The following is a 23,471-nucleotide window of genomic DNA, read 5'->3' as shown; positions in this document are numbered from 1 at the left end:
TTACGTAACTTTTTTAAATTTAAACGTGACAACCTGCAGCCTCCAGCAGTGGTTTACGTTGAAGAAGCTGTGTTGTTCTGTGGTAATCAGTCAGTCAAAGTTTAACGGATAACTTGAAAGATATGACTTTGTACTTAGCTATCTATACTTTTTTATTTCCATGTAAATATTGATTTCCCGTTGGTAAATTTAATATAATAACTTTAATAACATTCAAGTGATCATGGCAAAATGTTTTTAAAGCACTTCAGATTTGATTTATTGACTAAAACTTAATTTTTTCAACCGTGAACATGTGCCGATACTAATAAAAACTAAATTTGTTTTCTGTTATTATGACTTCATTTTATTCCAAATTTTCTAAATTAACCTTTTAAAGTAACAGTAAATTTGTGCGTATTATTCATTGATGCTATACGACTTAACGAATCTGCCCTGAGATCAATTTCACATTAGCGAATAATTATAAAATAATCTTTTGTAATTCACTAACGAGTGCAACAATAATATATATATATATATATATATATATATATATATATATATATATTTTATTACATTAAAAATAAATAAATTGTGTTACATTGCCCCAACATTTAGCTTCAGAAAATATGTAACTGTAGAGCCTCTAATTTGGGTATTTAAAAATTGAATTATGGATTCTTGATCCATAGAGAAACATCCTTAACAAACAAAAATAAAGATGTTAAAATGTTAATTTTCCCTTCAAAAGACATATTTTGGCATTTTCAAGTAGTGAGGGTAATATGTTTGGACTGTTTCCTTCTTTAAACCTAATTTATCGTGACAAATCCGAAGTATGATGTTTATCTCAGTGCAATCCCTTGTGAGTAGAATCCCTTCTACTCAGTGCAAGAATACCTGAAGAAAATACCACTGGACCCAGATGTAACATCAAAACAATAAAATAAATACCAATACTGAAGACTTATTTTAAATAACCTACAATGTAAAAATTTGTAACTTGACGCTAATATTAATCTCCAAGATTATGTTAATAGAGATGTTAATTTCTATTGTCTAACAAATAATATTTTCCCATAGTTTTGTGCTGAGAGAAGATCAGTTATTTACAATGAATTATACAGCACCCATGTATCAGTACAGTAGTGGTATTGCTTGATTTAGGTGCAGACGGCTCAGTCCGAATGTTTGACCTGCGACACCTTGAACACTCCACTATAATCTACGAAGACCCGCAGCACACTCCACTCTTGCGCCTGGCGTGGAACAAGCAGGACCCTAACTACCTAGCCACTGTTGCCATGGATGCTTGTGAGGTACGTACTTGTTGCAGTGTGTTCAAACGCTAATAACGGTTCAGGATATGTTTGTTATAGTTTTCAAAATAAGATTGAGCATTCATATGGGAAAACTACTGAAAATGAGCCAGAAATTTTTACCAAAAAACCAGGAATTTCTCTACAATATTTAAATTGTTGTGCCTGATTAAATTATTTATATATAAATACAAGTTTACGATGAAGTAATTTACTGTCTTAAGTTTTGGAAACTTAAATTTTCAGGTTTGTAGTAAAACCTATGATGATTTATTCCTAGTCATTTTTTATTTTTAATATTCAAAATTTTTAGACAATGAGTGTTTTGTAGTCGTAAAATTGACTTGAAGCGATGTTTCGTGCACAACATTTTCCGCTGTTGCTGTTATGTTAACACTTTCACTGTCACCTCCTAATTTTGACAACCTTCTTACATTGCCACCCGTTTTAATGATTTTGAAATAAATATAATTTTTTAACCAATTATAAGAAAACCATGGAACTTAATTTTTTTTAAAGATGAGTTCTTCCTCTTTCTACACGAATACTCATGCATAAATATTTTCAAACCGAAAGTCTTGTTTTAGAAAGTAATAAAAGTAATGTTTTTTGTGAAAAATAAAAAGTTGACCAAAATACATCAATATATACTAGTCTATAACATAAATATATTTCTCATTTTAATTTGCTGTATTCAGCATTTTCATACTGTCATTATAGCTACAAATATTTACAATTGAAATTCACTTATGTTTAAATATTTTTTAGTGTGGAGGCCTAACCCACTTGTTACAGGGACGTTATCAAAACTTCATCAGAAGCATAAACAATAAACTGTAAAATTCTGTAATAAACAAATTATTTATAAACATGAGAATAAAAGTTGTTATCACTATTTTGCTTATATTTGTTAGTTGAGTAAAAAAAAACCAATGTCAACAAATTACTTGCACCTCCAAGAAGTCCATCAGTAATAAAATCAGGATTATTATGTGTCATCTGGGAATAAATCATCACTTTCACTGTCACTTAAAAATCTGAGTAACTCTTCTTGTCTTCAATACTGTCACGATTTATTGTATTTACTCGCAAAACAATCGTTGTCAACTAAAGTAATAGTAAGCAAAACAATAACAATGTAGACGACGAATTAGCAGAACAGCAACAAATTGCCGGCGCTACAACGAATTCGTGAACACACCTCTTTTTTCCAAATATTCCAGATGACTGCCAACAACATTTCACATATCATAATCCATAGAGTAAGAAATAAAAACATGGAAATAACGAATGAATATCAATGCCAAAATCTAAATACGTTTAAATGCATTTTTACTATTGTAAAGGTCAGCACCGTCAAAAGACGTTGTCGGCAGTGAAAGTGTTAATAGAAAATAGAATAAACCATATTTTCAATGACAAGTTTTCGTGATTAGTGTTTAGTTTAAGTAAATGTGTGTAGGTGATAATCTTGGACGTGAGAGTGCCGTGTACGCCAGTGGCCAGACTGAACAATCACCGTGCTTGTGTCAATGGCATTGCCTGGGCACCCCATTCATCCTGCCACATCTGCACTGCAGGTAAGCCTGTGGCCATTTATCTAACACTGAAATTGAGTAGAATAAAGAGTATAAAGTGTTTATTTTGTTTTTAACTTTACATTTAGTGGAAAGTTATTATTTGTTTGTCATTTAAATAATGATGATTTCTTCCTTGTAGTGTGGTGTCTGAGAGATTGATATTTAACGTCTAACAATTAATTACAATTTCTCTATAATTTTATCCATTCTACATTTGTTGCATTTCAGTAGGGCCTAAGACGATATCCAGAAATACCTGGCCAGGTACAGGTTCTTCTCCTGATTTTGGTCAGATAAATTTTAAAGTTAAACAAGAATTTTAGATTGGATTAAAAAAATTCATTGGGTACCTAAAAGAAAATGATGTATCTGAAAAATAGATACTCGCACCAGAGCAGTGACAAAGGGACTCTATTATTCTTAATCCTTGTTTTGGATACTGGGGGAGTTTTATTGTATGAAATGATAATCAGAGAAGTTAATCTATTCCTGAATCAAATTCAAAATTGTATTGTAACCAAAAACATTTTATTACATTTTTTATGAGGGTTGGATAAAAATAACTGTTCTACTGTTAGTGCGAGTTGAGTTGATCATGCTTTGACTCTGTGAATGTGTTAACACATTGCAGATCACTGTCGAGCTGGCAGCGGCCGGGCCTAACGATGACGAGCTCAGGTCGCAAAAGCGATCTCCTGTTAAATTTCCCTCCAAATAGTTCTATTACTGTCTGATAGATAGGGCGATCGTCTTCACTTGTCAACTAAGAGTGTTTAACAACGGTCTATGTTAAGAGTTTCCAAAGTTTTATATATATCCTACAGATCGCAGTTGCATGTCGAAGTTGAAAAATCATTCATATGAGTTTACTCTCTGCTTTTTAGCGCTTCTGATTGGGTGTTTTCCTCAGTTGTTATTATAATACTTTTGAGGTTAGTGACACAACTAATCGATGCAGACGTAAATGTTGGCGGGTTTAGTCTAGACAATGGCCTGGATGTTGTAATCGCTTCGCCCGAGCCGCTTTATTTAGACTATGATTCAGACATCATCCCTGCCACCCTGGAACCTTGCTCGCATGTTATCGTTCCTACATCACGGATACCCCAGCAGGCCCGTGTTCCATCTGAACAATTACCTTCACAGCTGAATTTTCTAGTATACAATAGCGAGCGATACGATGTGGCGCACCATTGCTGTTCGTGCGGCTGCTGCCGTAAATTAATTCGTGCTCGCTGGTGCCCGCGCCGTGAAATTAAGTCAGTAATGTTTTTTGACCGCAAGAAACATGTAAAATTCCCTTCATCAGCTTGCCACGTTTTTTATCTTGTATTGTTTGGCACAGCTTGATTATGGTTCTGCCATATGAACTACATGTTCCTCATGGCATGAATTCCACGAGTAAAAAACTGTTGCCATGATCTTTCGCTGTGATAACACTTGTTTGATGTTGACCTTGACAGGAGAGGATGTGTCGCCATTGCATTGATCAGAAATCCATGGAAAGAGTTGTTTTGTGAATTGTTTACCCACATAAATTTTCATGTCAATCGTCACCAAGTCTTCTGAGACCTCAGTTGGTCGACCTGAATGTTCTTCATCATGAGCGTTTACATGGCCACCCTTTAACTCTCTTACCCATTACCGAACTTTTCAATCATTCATTACAATATCTCCCTACGCTTCCTGAAGCTGATAATGAATACTAGCAGCCTACATGTTCCTTGCGGTCAAAAACATATCACTGACTGAATTTCACCGGTAGCAGGTGATTTAATAATCTCAAACATGATAAATACACACCATGACACTCATAGATTAGCTACAGTGCTGCAACTGACATGTTGGTAAGAAACGCCAGAAGATGGCATATACACTTCCTTGCAGCAATCACGCAAACCACAGAACAGTAGAGAGAAACAGCCTTTACTTTAAAAACGTTCCTTGTAATATAGTTAGTAGTCTATCACTGTCCAATATTGTTACAGTTAAATGGTGGTAATTATCTCTTACACAGAATTTTTTTTTTTAATTTGGTCGGTTTCAAGTGGTTTGTAAAAACATTAATCCCACACTCTGGAAATACAACTTGTACCGAATAGACGAAACACATGGGGTTGGATACCGCTGAGGTCATAGTAATGAATACTCGATTTGCAAAATTTACTTATATGTTTAATTTGGGCAAATAAACATAAAAGTACTACTTCTAGATGTTCAAAATAAAATAATGTATTGCCAAGTTGCTACCGAATAGATTGATAATGAACTAAATGATGTCATGGATGTGGGCCTAATAGTTCCAATGTTCTATGGGAATTTTGCGTACGAGCTTAATAATTATTAAAACTTTAAAATTGACTTCCCTTCACATGATGTTAACTCACAAGCACGAGCGTCAGCATCTTGGCTCGAGATTGCAACTGTAGTAAGAAAAAGTGAAGATTAGTAAACTAGAAACCTAAAACATGAATGCTGGAAGCACTCGAAGTTGAAATCAGAGACTCGGGGACAAGGTGCACAAGATGTTAATCGGCAGCAAGATGGTCAGCTACCAAGTTCCAAAGAGAGGAAATTAATCCACATGCCAATTACGTTATTAATCCTCCAAGAATTTAGTTCCAAGAACATCGGATATCGTATACTAACCAGTAACGTGTAACAGGGTTGCAAAAATATGTATTATGTAAAATAAAACTAAACAACGGTACAGATTTCCCCCGTTCTTTGTTTTCGCAAACCCGGTTATCCCAAAATACATATATTTCATTCTAAATAATCAAATAAAAATTACTTTTCAGCACTACTCACATTCAAATATACTAATACAACAATTATGTAGCGTGGGTAATACTATAGCTTCAAGAAAATATCGACAGGTGGCATGGCAATGCACTTTTCTTAGTATGTACACTATCTTTGCATCAACCAAGCCGTTAAGAAATTTCCAGAAATACCATCAACCAGTGCAGGTCAGAGCGGTCTCCATTTGCTACCGTGAGGTTTGAATTTAGTTGTTCTTTGCGAGAATAAGAGTATTTAAAGCGAGAGAATCGTAGATCTGTGTAGTGTTGTGTTCGTGTAATTCAGCGCCGCATTCATACAGTGTATTCATTCATTCCGAGTGTGTTATATAGTGTTTAGTGCAATATTGCATTTAAAAGCCACTGACAAAGCCAAAACATGGACCGAATAGGAGTACTGTAAGACTGGAATTATCCCTAAGAAGCTAAGTTTTACATTTTACAAGCATAACATATCATACATTTCAAAAAATACAAATATTTACAAATCATACCAACTATATTTACAACAATTACACTTACCAATTCTTTCAATATTTATAATTCAAACATTCATTTTAACATACATACATACAAAAGACAGAAAAAACTTTTCATGTTTGTTTCCTTCCTTTACAAACACGCAGGATTTTAATATTTTACTTCCTTTATACAAAATCTATTTAAAAATGTATTTCCCTTAAATCATTTCATCTTAACTAATTGCTTAGAATTTATTAAATTTTTAACATTCTGGGGTGTATTTTAATTTTATATTTGCCAGCAAGTGGTTTATAAAACTATAAACGCTACAATTTAATTTGAAATAATATGAATTTCTTAATTTACTTTAAGATCTACAATTTGCACTTTTTAACATTAAAAACATGTTCTGTATATTTGATTATACAAGTTACTGGACTTAAAAAGTATAAAATTCTATATATGCCTTCATACTTAGGCACTAATTTTACATTACATTTATCCATTTTATTACTTAAATAGTGAGTTCTTATAATTTTACATTACATTTATCCATTTTATTACTTAAATAGTGAGTTCTTATAATTTTACATTACATTTATCCATTTTATTACTTAAATAGTGAGTTCTTATAATTTTACATTACATTTATCCATTTTATTACTTAGTAAATAGTGAGTTCTTATCCACACTAAAGAATGCAACTTAAAAAGATGTTTGTTTTTATTTTCACCATCGAGAATAGTCTGACCTACATTCAGTGATCAATAAATTGTTCTATTTGGGTCATTGTCACTCACAATCAGCTGTTCGGGCGGTGTTCTCCTCTAATATGTTCTCATTACAATTGAATTCTAAATAACAGGAGTCTCCACTAAGATCTAAGATTAGTTTACTGTTAGTTATAAATGGGTTCCCTAATACAGTGTCATATTTTAACACAACATTAACCAAAACATTTAATTTCAGTGTCATTTGCAGCAAACATTCTATCATTTGTCTTCATTAACTTTGAGACACATTTGTTTAATAATAGGCTATCATAAAACTCTTTCCTTATTATATCTCTGGTTGCTCCGGTGTCTAATAAGCATTTAGTTTTTACATTTTTACCCACTATGGCTTTAATTAAAGACATGTTGTTACAATATCTCACATTTAGTCTCAGATTATGTTTTCTATCATTTAGCTTACTCCAATTTTTCATTACATTAGCATAAATTTTCATAAAATAACGTTTTTCTTTTCTTACTGCATGATTATTTACAAACTTATTATTTTTAGACTTCTAAAACCAGGGAGGGATATTTTTATGTGTAGTGTGTAATTCCCCTATAAACTAGTTTTTTGGCTTCTTAAAACAATTTTTAGCCAAGTGACTAGGCCAAGTGACAGTTGAAACATAAATTTGAGTTTTGTACAGAACCTATTTTAGGCTCAACATGTGGTGGATACATGTATTTAACATGTTTCTTATTTAAAGTTTCCCTTAAGTTGTCATTAAAAGCTATGTTATTACTAGCTATACATATATTTTCCAAATCTGTGAAACAAATAGGATTGTTTTCAAAAATCAACTTATTTCTATCTGAAGGCTTAATACCTCTTTTTATGCAAGTCACCAAGTCCTGTTCACTTATATTACACAGTAATACTTGGCTGAGCTCTGTAACACTGTAAGTATATTCATAAAGTCGCTCATGATGCCTTTGTGGTCTAAATACTAGATCTAGTCTAATTCATTCAAATAGGCCTGCAGAGATAAGTGGAATTACTATTTCCCTGTGTAGATAGTTGATATTTGGCCTAACAGACTTACACTGTATTATTTTGTCTAATAGAGGATCTTCTGCATAACATGGTAACAAAGCTAATATTTCATTCTCAGATAAGCTGGTTTCTGATTTAAGTTTCAACAAATGTTTCAAAAAATTTATCAGCTCAGGGATTACTTGACTGTTTGTTACTGAGAATTTTTTCAAGTAACTTTCTACAGGGTTGTTTAACTTATTACAAATATTTAAATCAGATATATCCATTTATTCCATTATTATCAGCATTGTAAATAGGTATTGAAGGTGAAGTAGTGGTACTGGCAGTAGGCTGCATTGTTGTTGGTTGTTGCACAGAAATGGGGCCTATTTGTTCTTTCCTCTGGGGCAGGCTGTCCTGGAGTTTATTTACTGCTTCCTCCATAACCTCATCCTGTTGTATTGAGTTGTTTAATCTAGCTTCCAGTACTTTAAGCTGTCCTATATCCACATTTGGCAGCAAGTTGTTAGCTAATTGTTCCTCAATATTCAATAGCCTATACTTCAAAGCACACAAAGTTTCACTATGTACAGTACTTAGTTCTAACTGACTGTCTAAAATGAAACAGTTCTTTAAATGTTTACACTTTTCTTGACATTTGGTAATTTGTAAAAGGGAACTTTGATTATTTAATTCACTGCACCCATAAAATAACTTTTTCACTGAAGACTTACACTTCCTCACAGTGGCCTATTTTTAATAGGCTATTTGCATTAGGCAAAACATTCTCTCTCAAACACTGTCAAGGACTTTCTAAGTTTATTTACAGTAAAAACTTTATTTAACTTGACACCTCTGGATATCAGTTCAAACACTAGTTCGTCTTTAGATAAATACTCTAACTTAATGGCAGGCAATGTGGCTTTTTCACTCAGTTTTTCTCAGTTTAATGGCAGTTTAGGCATATTAAAAGTAGATTGGCACAATAAATTGTATGTACCGAATAGATGAAACACATGGAGTTGGATATCGCTGAGGTCGTAGTAATGAATATGTACCGTTATTTTGTTGTATTTTATATAATACATATTTTTGCAACCCTGATACTCGTTACTGGTTAATATAAGTTACATCTGATGTTCTTGGAACTAAATTCTTGGCGGATTAATAACCTAATTGGCATGCGTATATTGCAAAGTTTACTTATATGTTTAATTTTGGCAAATAAACATAAAAGCACCACTTCTAGATGTTAAAAATAAAATAATGTATTGCCACATTGCTGTCAAATACAGTGATAATGAACTAAATGACATCATGGGTGTGGGCCTAATGGTTCCAGTGTTCTATGGGGATTTTGCATACGAACTTAATAATTATTAAAACTTTAAAATTTACTTCCCTTCTCGTGATTTTGACTCACAAGCGCGGGGTCAGCATCTTGGCTCGAAATTGCAGCTGTAGTAGGAAAAAGTGAAGATTAGTTAACTAGAAGCATAAAACATGAATGCTGGAAGCAGCACTCAAAGTTAAAATCAGAGACTCAGTTGAACTTGTGAACAAGGCACACAAGATGTTACTCGGCAGCAGGATGGTCAGTTATCAAGTTCCGGAGAGAAAAAATTAATACACATGCCAATTACGTTATTAATCCTCCAAGATTTTAATTCCAAGAACATCAGATGTAACTTATATTAACAGTATTATAGTAACAAGTAACGAGTAACAGGGTTGTGAAAATATGTATTATATAAAATAAAACTAAATAACGGTACAAACTTACCAAAAACAGATACAGATTTTTTCAATAGTTGGTAAAATTATTCGGGGAAACCATCATTTAACCATTAGAGTGTCTAAATTTACAGACAGTAAGCTAAGATTACAGAGTCTTGGCTACCCTACACAAGTGGATATTAAGAAAACGACACGATTTGTGGAGAGTAATTTATCCATCATCAGAACAAAAACAATCCCCGACTAATAATTGCTTTGTCTGTTTGTCAAAGATATTTTTGGTCAAGTACAACATTCTTTGGACTTCTTCCTGTTCTTTTCAATTTAACTCCTGGTGAGATTTTTTCTTCCCTAAAGTTCGATGTTTAAAAGGACGATATTTGAGTCTGACTAAGAAGTGAAAGCAAAAAAAAATGGAAGCTGCAAGCTGTGACGAATATCTATATAATATATAGTGAAGAATTCACAAGAAGTTGGTGCAAAAATTCAAAAACTTCTTTTGCCGGCTAATTTATTTAAAAGCCACATTTAAACATTACAACAAAACCGTTAAGTGTAAAACCCATTTAACTAGAAAACCCAACACCAAGACGTTAGGACATAAACCAATGCGATCGAACCATGACACAGAACACACTCTTAAATAAGAGTAGCAGAACAGTAGGCTGGAACAAACGATGAAAAAGCAGGACAGCATAGATGTAAGGGTATAGGAGGCTGACACCTTTGGCCCTTCTTTTATTGTTCCTATCTCTAGTTTTATGATTTAAAGATTATGTTTTAATTAGAATTTATTGGCTGAAGTTTCTTCAGTGATCAAGTCTTTAACTCTTAGGAATTTAATTTAGTGTTAAATTAACTCTTTTTTTAATTAATGGCCTGTTACCTATTCTTGTCTCACTTCCCCCATCACCATCTTTCCCATCTCCCCAAGTGCTCAACACCTAGAACTGAATTTCTCATCCAGTGACTATACATTATACAGTGGAGTCCCGCTAATCCGAACACGTGTAATCCGAACGTCGGTTAATCCGAACAGGTCCAGGAGGAATTATTTATAACGATAATGAACAGTTCCATTACATAATTACAGTAATTACATAAAAAATTAAAATGGGTGCATCATTTCGTACATAAACAAAGAAAACTTTAATTAAATAGACATACAGTATTTTATTAAGACAAATTGTGTACGGTACAGTACATAAATAATGAAGTTAAATACAGTACCAAATTGAAACTTATAGGTTAAGTATGAGTTAAATTACTGTATTAAGAAGTGAAATCAAACAAAAATTGGACGTACAGTACTGATATTATTATTGAGTACAATATTAATTGTTAAAAGACAAAAATTCAGTTATTGTCTTTTGTCGCATTAAAGAGAGTCTATTGGATGACGCGTAGTTTCGTACAACTATTGAACGCGTGGACCCGTACAATATCCAGTACGCTCACATTGCTTAACAATAGAACTCTCACACTAAATACGGTAAATGTGCTTAGTATTCGCAGACACGTTTATTTGTCAAGAAATACAATGCAACAGTCAGAAAACATGTTTTAATAAACAATGTTGATAATTCTATAACAAAATAGACCCATTCTCAAGTTTAAAACCGTATTTTTCTGTAATTCTGGATAATCCGAACAATCACATAATCCGAATAGGGCTCGGTCCCAATTAGGTCGGATTAACGGGACTCTACTGTACCAACAAGAATAATTTGAGCTTAACAACATTGCTCATAATCACACCAACCATCATTTAACTATTCCTTCATTTCCTTGTGTTGCCTTTAATTCTTTACATCATGATGCCAAATGATATTTCATTTAACTGTCATAACTGTATCATATCATAACCTTTATTATCACAACATTAATTAGTTTGGTTCCTTTATTTATAGAGAATCTTCTCATGATAAGATAGCTTTTTTACTTTTTATACTCCTGGATCTAACACTATAAGGAAACAGTGATGGATAATTACGACGTCAATATCACTATCACAACACGTGAATTTTATTTTTAACACCGAACAATTTATGTTACTACTAATGAACAAAATTGCGCTGTACATAACAATAATTACTCTGAAGTTCTTACGTGTCTGATTAGATTCTGATGTTCCCTCTGTGATTATAGAATAATGATGCTGTAATTAACCCTAGAACTAGCAAAAGACTCATGGTGAGTCCTATGAACAAGGTTTTTTTTATTTCTTATGGTGTTTTGCAATTTTGGATGTAAAACAACATTTTAAAATGCTTGTATTCTGGGTGATTTTGATTTAACTGAATTGTTTTGGAGCTACAAGACACTATAGTTTTTTTTTAAGACATGTTTTGGCTTGTTTAAGAACTGTTGTGTGAGTAATTTCAAACGTAATAAAAAAGCTAATGACATTATTTTTAAATGGACTATTAGTATCCTATTTAGGTTTAGTAATAAAACCTTAGTGTAATTAATAAATTGCCATAATGAGTATAAAAATGTAATACTAAGAAAATAATGGCCAACATAGCCGATTACATGGTCAGGTTGTATGGAGATGGCCATTTCTTGAACAAAAATTGTTACAAAAAATGATTGTCGTAATAGAATATGAAAGGCATTTTTCTTACATATGGTAAGCGTGAAACTATATTTTTTCATTAGTTTTTGAAAGTATACATTGCAAAGACATGAAAATTGCCTTGCCAGTACTTTAGTCAGTTTTAGGGTTAAAGAAAAGATTTGCCATATGACCAGTATTCTAAATATAACTATTATAGTTGAGGTTGCTTTAAGGGCTTATCCTTCTAATGTTAATTTGCTATACTTTATGTACATTTTTCTGTATGTATACCAGGAGCCACTGGTATAATTATGATGACGTTTTTGGACCTTATTATATGGACTTCACATACCATTTAGAGTGGATTCTAAATTTTTCATTTGAAATAAATTTTTTAAACCTATGTTAAAAAAAATAGTTGTTTTATACAGTTTTTTTAGTATATTTGAAGCTTTTTTCACAATATCTCACACTTAAAAATGTATGTATTGATTGAATGAACAACTGTAATTTTTTTAATGACAATCTATCCAATAGTTCCTGAGAAAAGTGTAGGTAGGTGAAAAAAATCAACTTATGGGAAATTGAAAGTAAAAATAATGGGTCTTACTTGGTAAGTTGTAAATTTTAGGTTAGAGAGATCCTGCTCCAAAATCTCTTCCAAGAAGTTAGGCATTGGTATACTTGTAAAGTCCTCATTCTAATTCTTTTTGCAAAATTCCGTCCTCCTTTTTCTTGGAAATTCGCATAGTTCTAGGCATCTTGAGTTAAAGTTCAAACTAAGTTAAAGTAATCAGCCAAAACACTACACAATACAATAAAATGCAAAATGCAATCCACGATGAATGTAAGCAATAACACTGCTAATATGAGTAATATCATCCGGTGAGATGTTTTTTAGATACAATGTTATGGTGTTACAAGCGTACCAACAGTTGAGAGCAAAAAAATAGGTTGTAGAAGTTATAGAAAGCAGTACTATAAGAAAATACGCACTTACCACAACTACTTAATTCGAGAAAATTTTATGTTCATTCAATTTGTTATGTATTTTTTTAAATTACTTTCCGTCATGAAAATTTAGTAATATTTTTACCAAAATTTGTAGGAATAATCATAGAAAAATAAACGAAAAATTAAAAATACATATTTTTTAGGTTTTTGCCTAACCAAACCCCCTTAAGAATTAGTTGTTTTATTGTTATGTACTTACTGCCTAATGACTAGTGTGGTCTCTTGTTTCTTAAAAGAAGGTTTAGGTAATTTAAGCATGTACATAATTAATGTTATTACTTGTAATTGTAGAGTACCTGTTATTAATTTACACCATTGAACTATTGCTATACCTGTTGACTTGGCACGTTTGCTGTATTCTGACATTGTCAATACTGATTCTTGTTAAATGACAAAAAATTGATTGATTAATTGGTTAGACCGCATTGGCAAATGGGAGAGTAGAGGGATGTAGGAACGAGTGAATGGTCCACTTTAAAACTGAACAGGCCGCTGTTGAATTGTTTGAGTATGCACTAGAGGGCAGTGAGTAGTTGTAACAATACAGCATTTGCAGTGCATGAAAAAATATCTAATGGAATAGAGAAAATCAATGGTAAACACCAGATTGTACATTTGTCTACACAACTAAACAGACCTTACGATCGTTAATATGCAGAAATTTGTATAAATATAACATGGTTATGGTGTTGGGTTGGGTTAATCTTTTATCATCTTTTAAAAGGTATCTTCTCTGATATCTGAAGACAAGTAAAATTGAAAAAGCTTTTTGGCCATTTGACAATCAATAGCACACATTTAAAATACTATTTAGGGATATCTTTGTAAATGTAAATGTAATTTTCTTAAATTACATTTTACTTTAGAATGTAATTTTTAAATCATCAGTTATTAGTGTCATTTCCTGAAGTCATAACCCATATACGTACTGTAAAGAAAGCACATTCTAACCTTCAGCTGTTTTGCTTATGCCTAAGTATAAAATTGCCCAAAATTCTTATTTTAAATACCTATTAATCTTTATGCAGTGATCAAAATTTGTATATTTGTTAATCTTTAGGGATTTTATTGTTCATTAATAAGGTTACAATACATTTCGTTTTGTGTAATACTATATTAACCCAGTTTTGGGGTTTGGTGGCCTTCGATGTCAAGTTGAATGTCTCTTAATTCAAAAGTAATTTGTACTGTTTTAAAATATTAAAAAAATTGTAAATTCATTAGAAGTCCTATGTAAATAAAGTTATTTTGTGGATTATAAACATTTTTATTTTCTTATGTTTTAATCAAAAGAAACCTAAATGCTGTGATAATTAAGGATATTACAGCCACAGTTCAACAATTTGTAATCAGTAAAACAATTTAATGTTATAATCAGCTGACTAGAGCAGCTGCAATTAAAACAGCTAATTGTTGTGGCCCACAAACAATAATGTCACATAATGACTGTGGATATTGTTAAGTACTTAGTTTTTTAGAAGCGCAGTATCTCCCTTATTACTCAACCGATTTTCTTAGATTTGGTATCATTGGATTTTTAATTAAATTTTCCAACTAAAATGTAATGAGATTTTTCTATCATATGTTGTTTTTAAGATATAAAGAAGAGCATTATATTCACTCCCTTGAGGAGTCAAAATTACAACCCGCACATAATAATATAAACATCCTATTAAGGAAGTCATGTTGACCAAAAAGTAGTTCAGAAAACATTTTAGGTTGTACATTCAAGAAGTTGCATTTTCCCTACAGGTGACGACCACCAAGCTCTGATCTGGGACATTCAGCAGATGCCGAGAGCTATCGAGGACCCCATTCTGGCTTACACCGCAGCAGAAGGGGAGATCAACCAGATACAGTGGGGAGCTACCCAACCGGACTGGATAGCCATCTGCTACAACAAGGCCTTAGAGATCCTTCGAGTGTGAACTCATTAGAGCCCCTCCCACTCCCTGAATATTTACTTTTTGTAACTGAGATAGTGAATTTATAGCATAAGTAATGTAATTTATAGTTGTTCCTACTTTAGACTAAAATTGTACATACTGTTGAGGAATGTATTTATTCAAGAACTGGTTGTAACGGCGGAGAAATGTATATTTGTCAAATGGAAATGGAGAAATGTGTGCGACTTTCAAGCATTTTATAGAATATTTATTGTGACTCAGTGAGTTTTAGCATATTATTTATTATTTTTGTTTATATATTACTTCTGTAAAAGTTTGACAAATCTTAAAAATCTGTTTTTAACTTTAAACTCTCTGTTTATTCGCATAATATTTCTTTTACAATTTGCATTTGTATGTTTATTGGGGATGGGTCATATTTGATCATGTCTTTGCATTGCATAAACTCCTTTTTATTCTTTTTATATAGGCACTGGTTGTCATTTTGTATGGACAGGACTGAGAAATGTGTCCCCTCCTCCCCCATAAGTACAATGTTAGTAGTCTGAAAAGTATATCATGTTGACTACCAAAATAAAACACATTGATTTTTATATTATTTTACATCTATCCTACTGAGAACCACAAACATTCATGTACTAAACAAATAAATAATAATGGTGGGCCAATTTCTGAGATTGTGAACATCAAATTAGTTGTCCTGATTCTCGTTTTTTTTTTTATATAATAATTAAATAAGCATCTTATATTTAGAATACTAACTATGGTTGAAATATCCAAGCAATCTTGTTTGGTTCTTTAAAAACTCAATCTGTAGGTACGATTTAACTGTACTAATAAACTTATCAATACTAAAGACTGTCGAAGGAAGTTGCCCTCAATTAAGAAACATTAAGTGTGTCCTAAGTATGAGTCTTTAGCCTTAAAAGATAAGAATAGTGGCTAAATTAGTTTTGGTATTATACTAACTAGAGTTATAATGATAAGCCTTCAAAAACTAAAAAATCCTTTGTTCTCCTTTTATTGAAATTGTTTTCACAATGTAATAGAACAATAGTAATTGTAGGCGATTTTAAGTATACAAAATTTAATGGAACAGAGTTTAAATTTTGCATTATTAATCTGTAAAGTTTTACAGAGCCAAAAAGATATTAAAGTGTGTAAAACATTAACAAAAAATATGAAATTTGCTGCCTGTATACTGAAATGCCTTTGTGTAAATAATAAACATGTACAAGAAAATACACTGTTTTACTGTGTGAAAATAAATAAATTCAGACAATTGATTTGGCATACTCTTTAAGAACATTTCCAACTAATAAATAAATTATGAGTAGCTCTTATCAATGAGAACATATGATGAAATAAAAATATTATAAATCCTTATTAATCCTCAAAATACTTATCGTATTTTTATTTAAAACTATTTAAAAAAAACAAGCACAACGGTCACTGGAGTACTTACATGTATAGCAATGAGTGGGTGGCTCAGAATTGAGGAGAAAAATTACATTCAGAAAATGTGGTGGTGGAGGACATCACACGGAATAGCGTACTATATATTTTATCGATATAGTTTGATCAGTAATTCAGTTATTCACTATTGAAACTGAATTTATGACAATCATGTGAGATAGGTTCGAGAATCTATGACAATGTTTGAATTCAAATAATTCCAGAATTAAAATTGGCCCATCATCTAAAATTCATTATAATGGTAGTTAATTTTACACCTGACCAGCTGGAATTGATCTAAGAAAATGGAAATTGTTATAGACTTCCTCCATCCGTGTATCCTAATTGTGTCCGTTTTTATTCATCTTGTCCTTTATCTTAAGAGAGAGGGGATTGGGGATTGCTCGTAGGGAAAGTGGTCTACGGCTTTCTGCAGAAGATACCATTCAGAATTTATTTGACTCTCTTAAAGTCAACAGAAAAGAATATTAGCCTGACTTGTACATGGGGGTAGAAACTTTGATTCCTTAGAGACTGGCCGATGCCCTCCCCTCCCTCTAAGTTGGCAAGTGCCCCTTATCCATTTTTTATATCCCGTCATTTCATTACTGGTACACAGTTTTTAAACAAACAAATGTCCAGTGAATTTCTAACTTTCATTCCCACGAATAAAGTTCATAACCACTATTTCCATCCCTAAGTCTGTACACTATCAAAAATTTATGTTCTACTTTGTTCTGCACAAAAAAACTCAAAACTATGTTATGCAAGTGAAACGGCAAGCAATTAAAATACCATACAATTAAAACTACAATTATTGCGTACGGCACAGTACAACTGACTGCTGTTTGTGTCTTAAAAGACGATTTTTTACTGTGGTGTAACATAAGCATTAATATTGTACAATATGTATGGTTATTTAATATATATAATATTAGTCCGTACTGTTAATGTTGCATGAAACGCCAGAGTGTAGTTTGTCGTCAACGATGTGCATCGTGTAAATGTACGTTATGATGTCAATGTGTACTGTAGTAGCTGCAGTAGGTGAAAACAATAATATGCAAATCTAATTATATTTTTCAACATGTTTTGTAATATTTTCTTGTTGTGTAGTCATAGTTTTAAGAAAAAATACTCTAAAATTTGAAGTGAGAAAAAATAGTCAACTTTTTCCATCTATAGAGAGTTCAAAGTATGACAATGGTTTTAGTTACCGCAATTTATGTATTAATTTATATCACTATACCATTCACTGTGGGAAATGAGGCAACGTGTGAACCTAAAATTTGGAAAAGTACAAATGGTTTTACTCACCTCAAAATGACGTCGGGATATCCGAAAAGTTAATTGAAGATATCCAGGACCCCTTGTTGACAGGAATTGATCAAGTCATTTCCGAGGCTGATTTAACGTCAATTCCAACTCGCCGACACCGGTGCTGACTCTAGTCCAGTCCGCACTCAATACTCCGCTGGTTTTTAAGTCCCCATCCCCCATTGACACTCTCGAATCAGTTATGTTTATTTAAAAATATTTATTAATTTAATAAAAAATGTTTATACTTTTCCCCAAGAACGATATCCACTGTCACACAGTATTCAAAAATATCATCAGAACTTAAATCGGATTTCTCTCCATTAGACTACAGTTACACAAACACAGTCACGATGCACTAATCATACCAACAAACACAACGCAGAATAGAAAATAAGCCAAGATGGGGATATGAGAACTGTTTGCATGAAAAGAAACTGTGAAACCGTCCGTAACTGAGCTCACACTAAGGCAATTTTGTTTCCGAATTTCCAGCTGGCCGCAGTTTGCGCTAGAATTGCGAATGTGCTAAATCAATTGAAAACAATCATTTCACCAGTGTAATATAAAAGGGTTCTTTGAAAAGTACATATATACTTGCTATTTGTAACAAATTTTTCATTGCCTTTTTCTTACAATTCTGCCAGCTGTTGGCCACATCAATCACAATTACGTACAAAACAGTCCCTGATACATGAGGGATCAAGTCTGACAGTTCTCCAAAGTTGTAAATGAACACTTCTTTGATATTGTCACGCACTTTTGTTATGACTTCATCTCACAATTGACATCCGTCCACTTCTGTTCTAATCGTGTACAACAACTGTCCTGAAACAAAACATCACTTCTCACCATAGTGTCCTGATACTTTCCATTTTTACTGAACCAAGTTTGTGTTGGATGTCAGCAACGTATTAGAATTTTGCTCACAAATATTGGATTACAACATGTAATTCAAAGTCAATGATCTGTGATAGTGGATATTAGAAATATTATAATAAAGTAAGAAATGGTTTATTGACCTTATAAGTGAGGACTGAAGTCTAGTCTTCTGACCTAGGATAGACTTAGATAATGGCACTGCTCCCTTATACTTCTGGTTATAGGCCAAGTTCATTTTGCACTGTAAAAGCACATGACCTAGTTTTTCTTGAAATCGGTAAAAAAATTTCCCCTGAGACAAAAATTGAACGTCAGCCTTGCTAGTTCATGTTGGGTTCGGAATGGGGCAATATTGGAAGGGTTAAAAATTCAAAGTATAATTTTTTAGCTTGCCACTTTAAAACCAACCGTCAAGCAATAAATATTAGTTATATTACTGTCATAACCAGCATAAACCGCATTTTCAATCAAATAATCAATCTTTAAGTGGTTGAGTCACACTGATTTTGCTTTTTACTCTCTGATGGTTAATTTTTTTTAATTGTATCAATCTAATAAAAACATCATCAGAGAAAACATAATCACTTCGTATTTTTTACTCCTTTGACCCTTACTAAAACTAACATAGCTGAGTGAATTCTTCCTTAACACGTTCACGGCGACGTGTACCCCATCGAGTACATGTTATCTTTCACAATTACCATCGTGTACCCCATCGAACACAGCCCAGGTTTTTGTAAAGCACGTCATGCGCCTGATGGGGTACACATCGCTATGCATTACCTTTGCGTTTTTATTAAGTCCGGAAATTAGCCGTTGTCGTGAACGTTTCAAGAGAAATCCTATCGATTTCAGGAAAAATATATTGTGCGCTTATACAATGCAAATAGGATCTTGCGCTATTTACATGCCAGACAAACTCCTGAAAACTTTTTCAAGGAATATCCACACTACCAGAATAATGAACTTGTAAATAAAAAAACATTCTCAATTGTACGTTAAAATAACATTTCTTGTCTGGTAAGCAGTTTTAATTTGCGTTAGTTTAAAACAGCATAATATTAAACTTAACATTATAATGAAAAACATATGCATAATATTTGAAAATTATTTCACTGATATCTTAGTGCAGATTTTATAATATACCCTGTTGAACTAATGGTACTAATTTTGTTTGTTCATTGTCAGGATAGAATATTTGGATGGACATTTTGTATGTAACATCAGCTTGTATATACATGAGATCCAGTATTATATACAATCTTTACTTTGAACTCTCTAAAATACCAAGAAACTTGCCAGACATTAAATTTTATATAAATATCTCCCCCTCAATACGTAAACCCTTGAGTGTTGGTCTTTACTGTCAAGGAGGATGTCTTTGTGTGTTCTTTCGAATGCTGCAGGTAAAACCCTAAAATAAGATTATAGACTTACTTGGTGTCATAAGTTCTATTGTGGAATTGATGTTCCTAGAGTATATAGATCAGTATTTGACTATGTGGGTTTTAGCAAAAATAACGTGAATCCAGTGATTTGTATTTTAAAATTAAATAAGGTAAATTTGCTGTATGAAAAAACTCATTTTAGTATGCGCATTGCTCTTAAATGAGTTTTTGTTAGATTTTACAATGGTTAATTTTATTAAAGTAAGGGGGGTTTTACTTTTGTTACAGGAATGAAACTTTATAAAGATATATAAGAGCATATCAAAACTAATGTATGTTGCACAGGTGTTATTTTTGTTTATCAGAAACTTGGTTTTTATATATATTTTTTAAGGTTATATATTTTACATAAAGCCTTGTTATCTTATGATGTCATTATTTTTATAATTCTAAAGAATATCATAATATAATTTTATTTGTAGAACTGTTCTAAATAATTCATAACGGCTTATTGTTTGTTTCTATAGCCGTGTGGCTGTGCCTTCTGGTTTATATGTAACAGTAGTCGATTGTTCTATAAATTAACTGACAGCGGTTTAACGTTCAGTATTGGAATAGACCCCCTCACAAATGTCTTCACAATGTAATGTATTTATGTGGAAGTTACAAGTTTTGGTGAAGGGTATCCACATGACAGCCCACTCGTACAATCCTTTTTATCGCAAGACTTGTGCCATTCCTGTACTCCATATAACGGAGTGTGTAATACTCAACACTTCATGACACATTTACATAACGTAGCAAGTAAGCGTAACACAATAACACACATCTGTTATGTACACATAAGATCTCCACAATGTTAGAGAACTGAGCAGACATGCGATTCAGTGTGCACCCATGTTTGTGTTCGTCTAAATAAATTATCAATAAATTTCTTATGATCTCTGCACACCCTGTGCATTTTTAATGTTGGGTACGAGTTATCAGATACATCCCATATTGTAACGGCTATCTAAGACGCCTTTAAACTCAATTAGTACGCTTTAAGGAAACATAATACATTGTAATTCATTATGAAAAATATATATGAAGCTCTGTTTGAGTCGGAAACTTCTATACTCAGTATATTTAATATTTAAGTTTCTTTTTGCAGCCGGTTTGTAATAATTACTCCATTTTCGTGTTCGACGAAAACTTTTAAGTATAGTCTAAGAATAAAACATTTATAGTATTAATAAAGCAGCAGACATAATATTAGTATTTTAGCTCTTTAAGTAAATCAAAAAATTTTTATAACCTATCTTTTGCAATAGTCCCAGAGACACGTTTAATCTCAGCACTCAAAGGGTTGAAAGGGAACTTTTCCTTCTTAAAAGTTAAAATAAAAACTATTATATATTTTGAAATATGTTTGTTTGAACCTGTATTGATTATTTAATTTATTACAAATTCAACTCTATTAACTGTATTCATATTTTATTTTTACTGTTTTAATACACTTAACACATTTTCAACTGTATAACGTATGAATATATGGAGCCTTATTTCACAGCATATTTACAATGTTCTGTAAGCATTTTTTGTGATATCAATTTATTACAATTTGTTTTTATTACTAATCATAAAAATTAGCATTTATCTGGTTTCCAAATTTATTTATGTTATATTATGCAGTTCACAGGTTGTATGTTAGAAATGTATAAATAAATTTTCTTTCAAGCAAATTATTTCTTCCTTTGTTTTGGTTTTTCACCTCAATTCCTAAAGTGGCACACTTCCAGTCAAACCTCACAATAGGGGTTTAGAATAAAATAATTGAATGTCATTAACACCTGTGTATAGACTCCAGGGGACTCTTCTCTGTTATACAAAGTTACTTTGAAAACTGAATGTAAGATAAAACATTTCCAATATTGATTTCTTCCAATTCAAAATGTTTTCTTCTATTAAAAGAATGTCACATAGATAAGTGGAAATATTATTTTGTCGTTTAGAAATATTTACTTGACTTGTGTCTTGATCATTTAAGAAGACACCTGTTTTTGTTTTTTTTTTGCCACGGATGCTTTGGGAATTGTCAGTACAATCACTGATATCATCTTTAGTTAAATAACCAGCGACAATTTTGTTTTGACAATGGAAGCATTGTGAAGGAAATAGGATTTTGCGGACATTTATAATCATACAGTGGTACAAGAAATCAGTAACACTAAGTTTCATAATCTGCAATCTGATCTCTTTCTCAGGTTTTTGGATATGTAACATAACACATAACTACAATCTAGGTTAAAGTAAACAAATCATGCCAGAACGTTGTGATACGCATAAGTCAAGAATTGTAGTTACCTAACCTTAGATTGTAGTTATGTGTTAGGTTAGTTATCAACCAAAAGCACAGATCCGATTTAAGATCTCGAAAGTGTGTTACTGATTTCTCGTAACACTGTAAAGTGGAAAATGTCTAGAAAAAATCTGTTGCCTTCATTAACCAGCTAGATTCGGCACGCATAAATGTTATTTATAAATATAATAGAGTAAAATCTTGTTAATCCAACACGCTTTAAGATTTGATTGTACTGGATTTTTAAGGGTTAAAACAGCTGGTTTTGAACCAGGAATATTTGAATTTTGTTTCAAAACTTATTCAAAAGGGTTATTTACATTTATAAAATACAAGGTAGGTTGTAAACTTCTCGTGGTTAAAACTTCGATTTTTCTGGTAAAACACAAAACATGCTAGCAAATTAATAATGTGTGTGATATATCAATCAATCAGAACATCTTTATTCAAGCTATATGAATTTGTTTCCTCTTTCCTGTTTTATTGCTATTTTTTAAATATCTAAAGAAATAGTTTCCTATGTAAAAAATATACTTTTATAGAAATGTAATTGGTGAATACAGTGATCTATGAACTCCTTCCCTCTTAAATTATAGGCATGTGTTGCTCTATACCTTTAGGTTGCTTTTCAGAAAATAAAATTGTTCATTTATGTAAAGTCCATAAACAGTAGAAATATTTAAATCTTATAAATTTGATTTAACCAATTCATTACAATAAAGATTTTGTTATTCTAATTGCTCTCTTTTGTAATACCAATATTTTATCCAAATTATTCTTTGTTGTCCCTCCATATACACAAATACCATAGTTAATGTGTGAGGCAATGTGCACATGATAAATCATTTTCAATAGTTTTATCATAAAGGTGTGATATTGTTATCAAAGCTTATAGATAAGAGGTCATTTTGCATTATATCACATTTAATTATATGTGCATCTCAACTGAGGCACTCATCTATTATATATTT

The 23,471-nt window shown here is 32.0% G+C and overlaps 1 protein-coding gene across 5 annotated transcripts in view; it reads left to right on the top strand.

Moving 5' to 3' along the window:
- LOC124369928 (DDB1- and CUL4-associated factor 7) overlaps window positions 1-21,886 on the top strand; it is a 63,971-nt gene extending 42,085 nt beyond the window's left edge. For all 5 annotated transcript variants that reach the window (XM_046828122.1, XM_046828123.1, XM_046828127.1 and 2 more), the window contains 3 exons: window positions 1,150-1,301; window positions 2,764-2,881; window positions 14,963-21,886. In XM_046828122.1, the coding sequence (XP_046684078.1) occupies window positions 1,150-1,301; window positions 2,764-2,881; window positions 14,963-15,138 (446 nt within the window). In that variant the 3' untranslated portion in view covers window positions 15,139-21,886. The remainder of the gene's footprint in view (window positions 1-1,149; window positions 1,302-2,763; window positions 2,882-14,962) is intronic.
- The last annotated feature ends 1,585 nt before the right edge of the window (window positions 21,887-23,471 follow it).

Source organism: Homalodisca vitripennis, chromosome X (genome assembly GCF_021130785.1).
Source record: "Homalodisca vitripennis isolate AUS2020 chromosome X, UT_GWSS_2.1, whole genome shotgun sequence".
NCBI classification, from domain to species: Eukaryota; Metazoa; Arthropoda; class Insecta; order Hemiptera; family Cicadellidae; genus Homalodisca; species Homalodisca vitripennis.
This window is presented reverse-complemented; position numbering and strand designations above follow the sequence as displayed.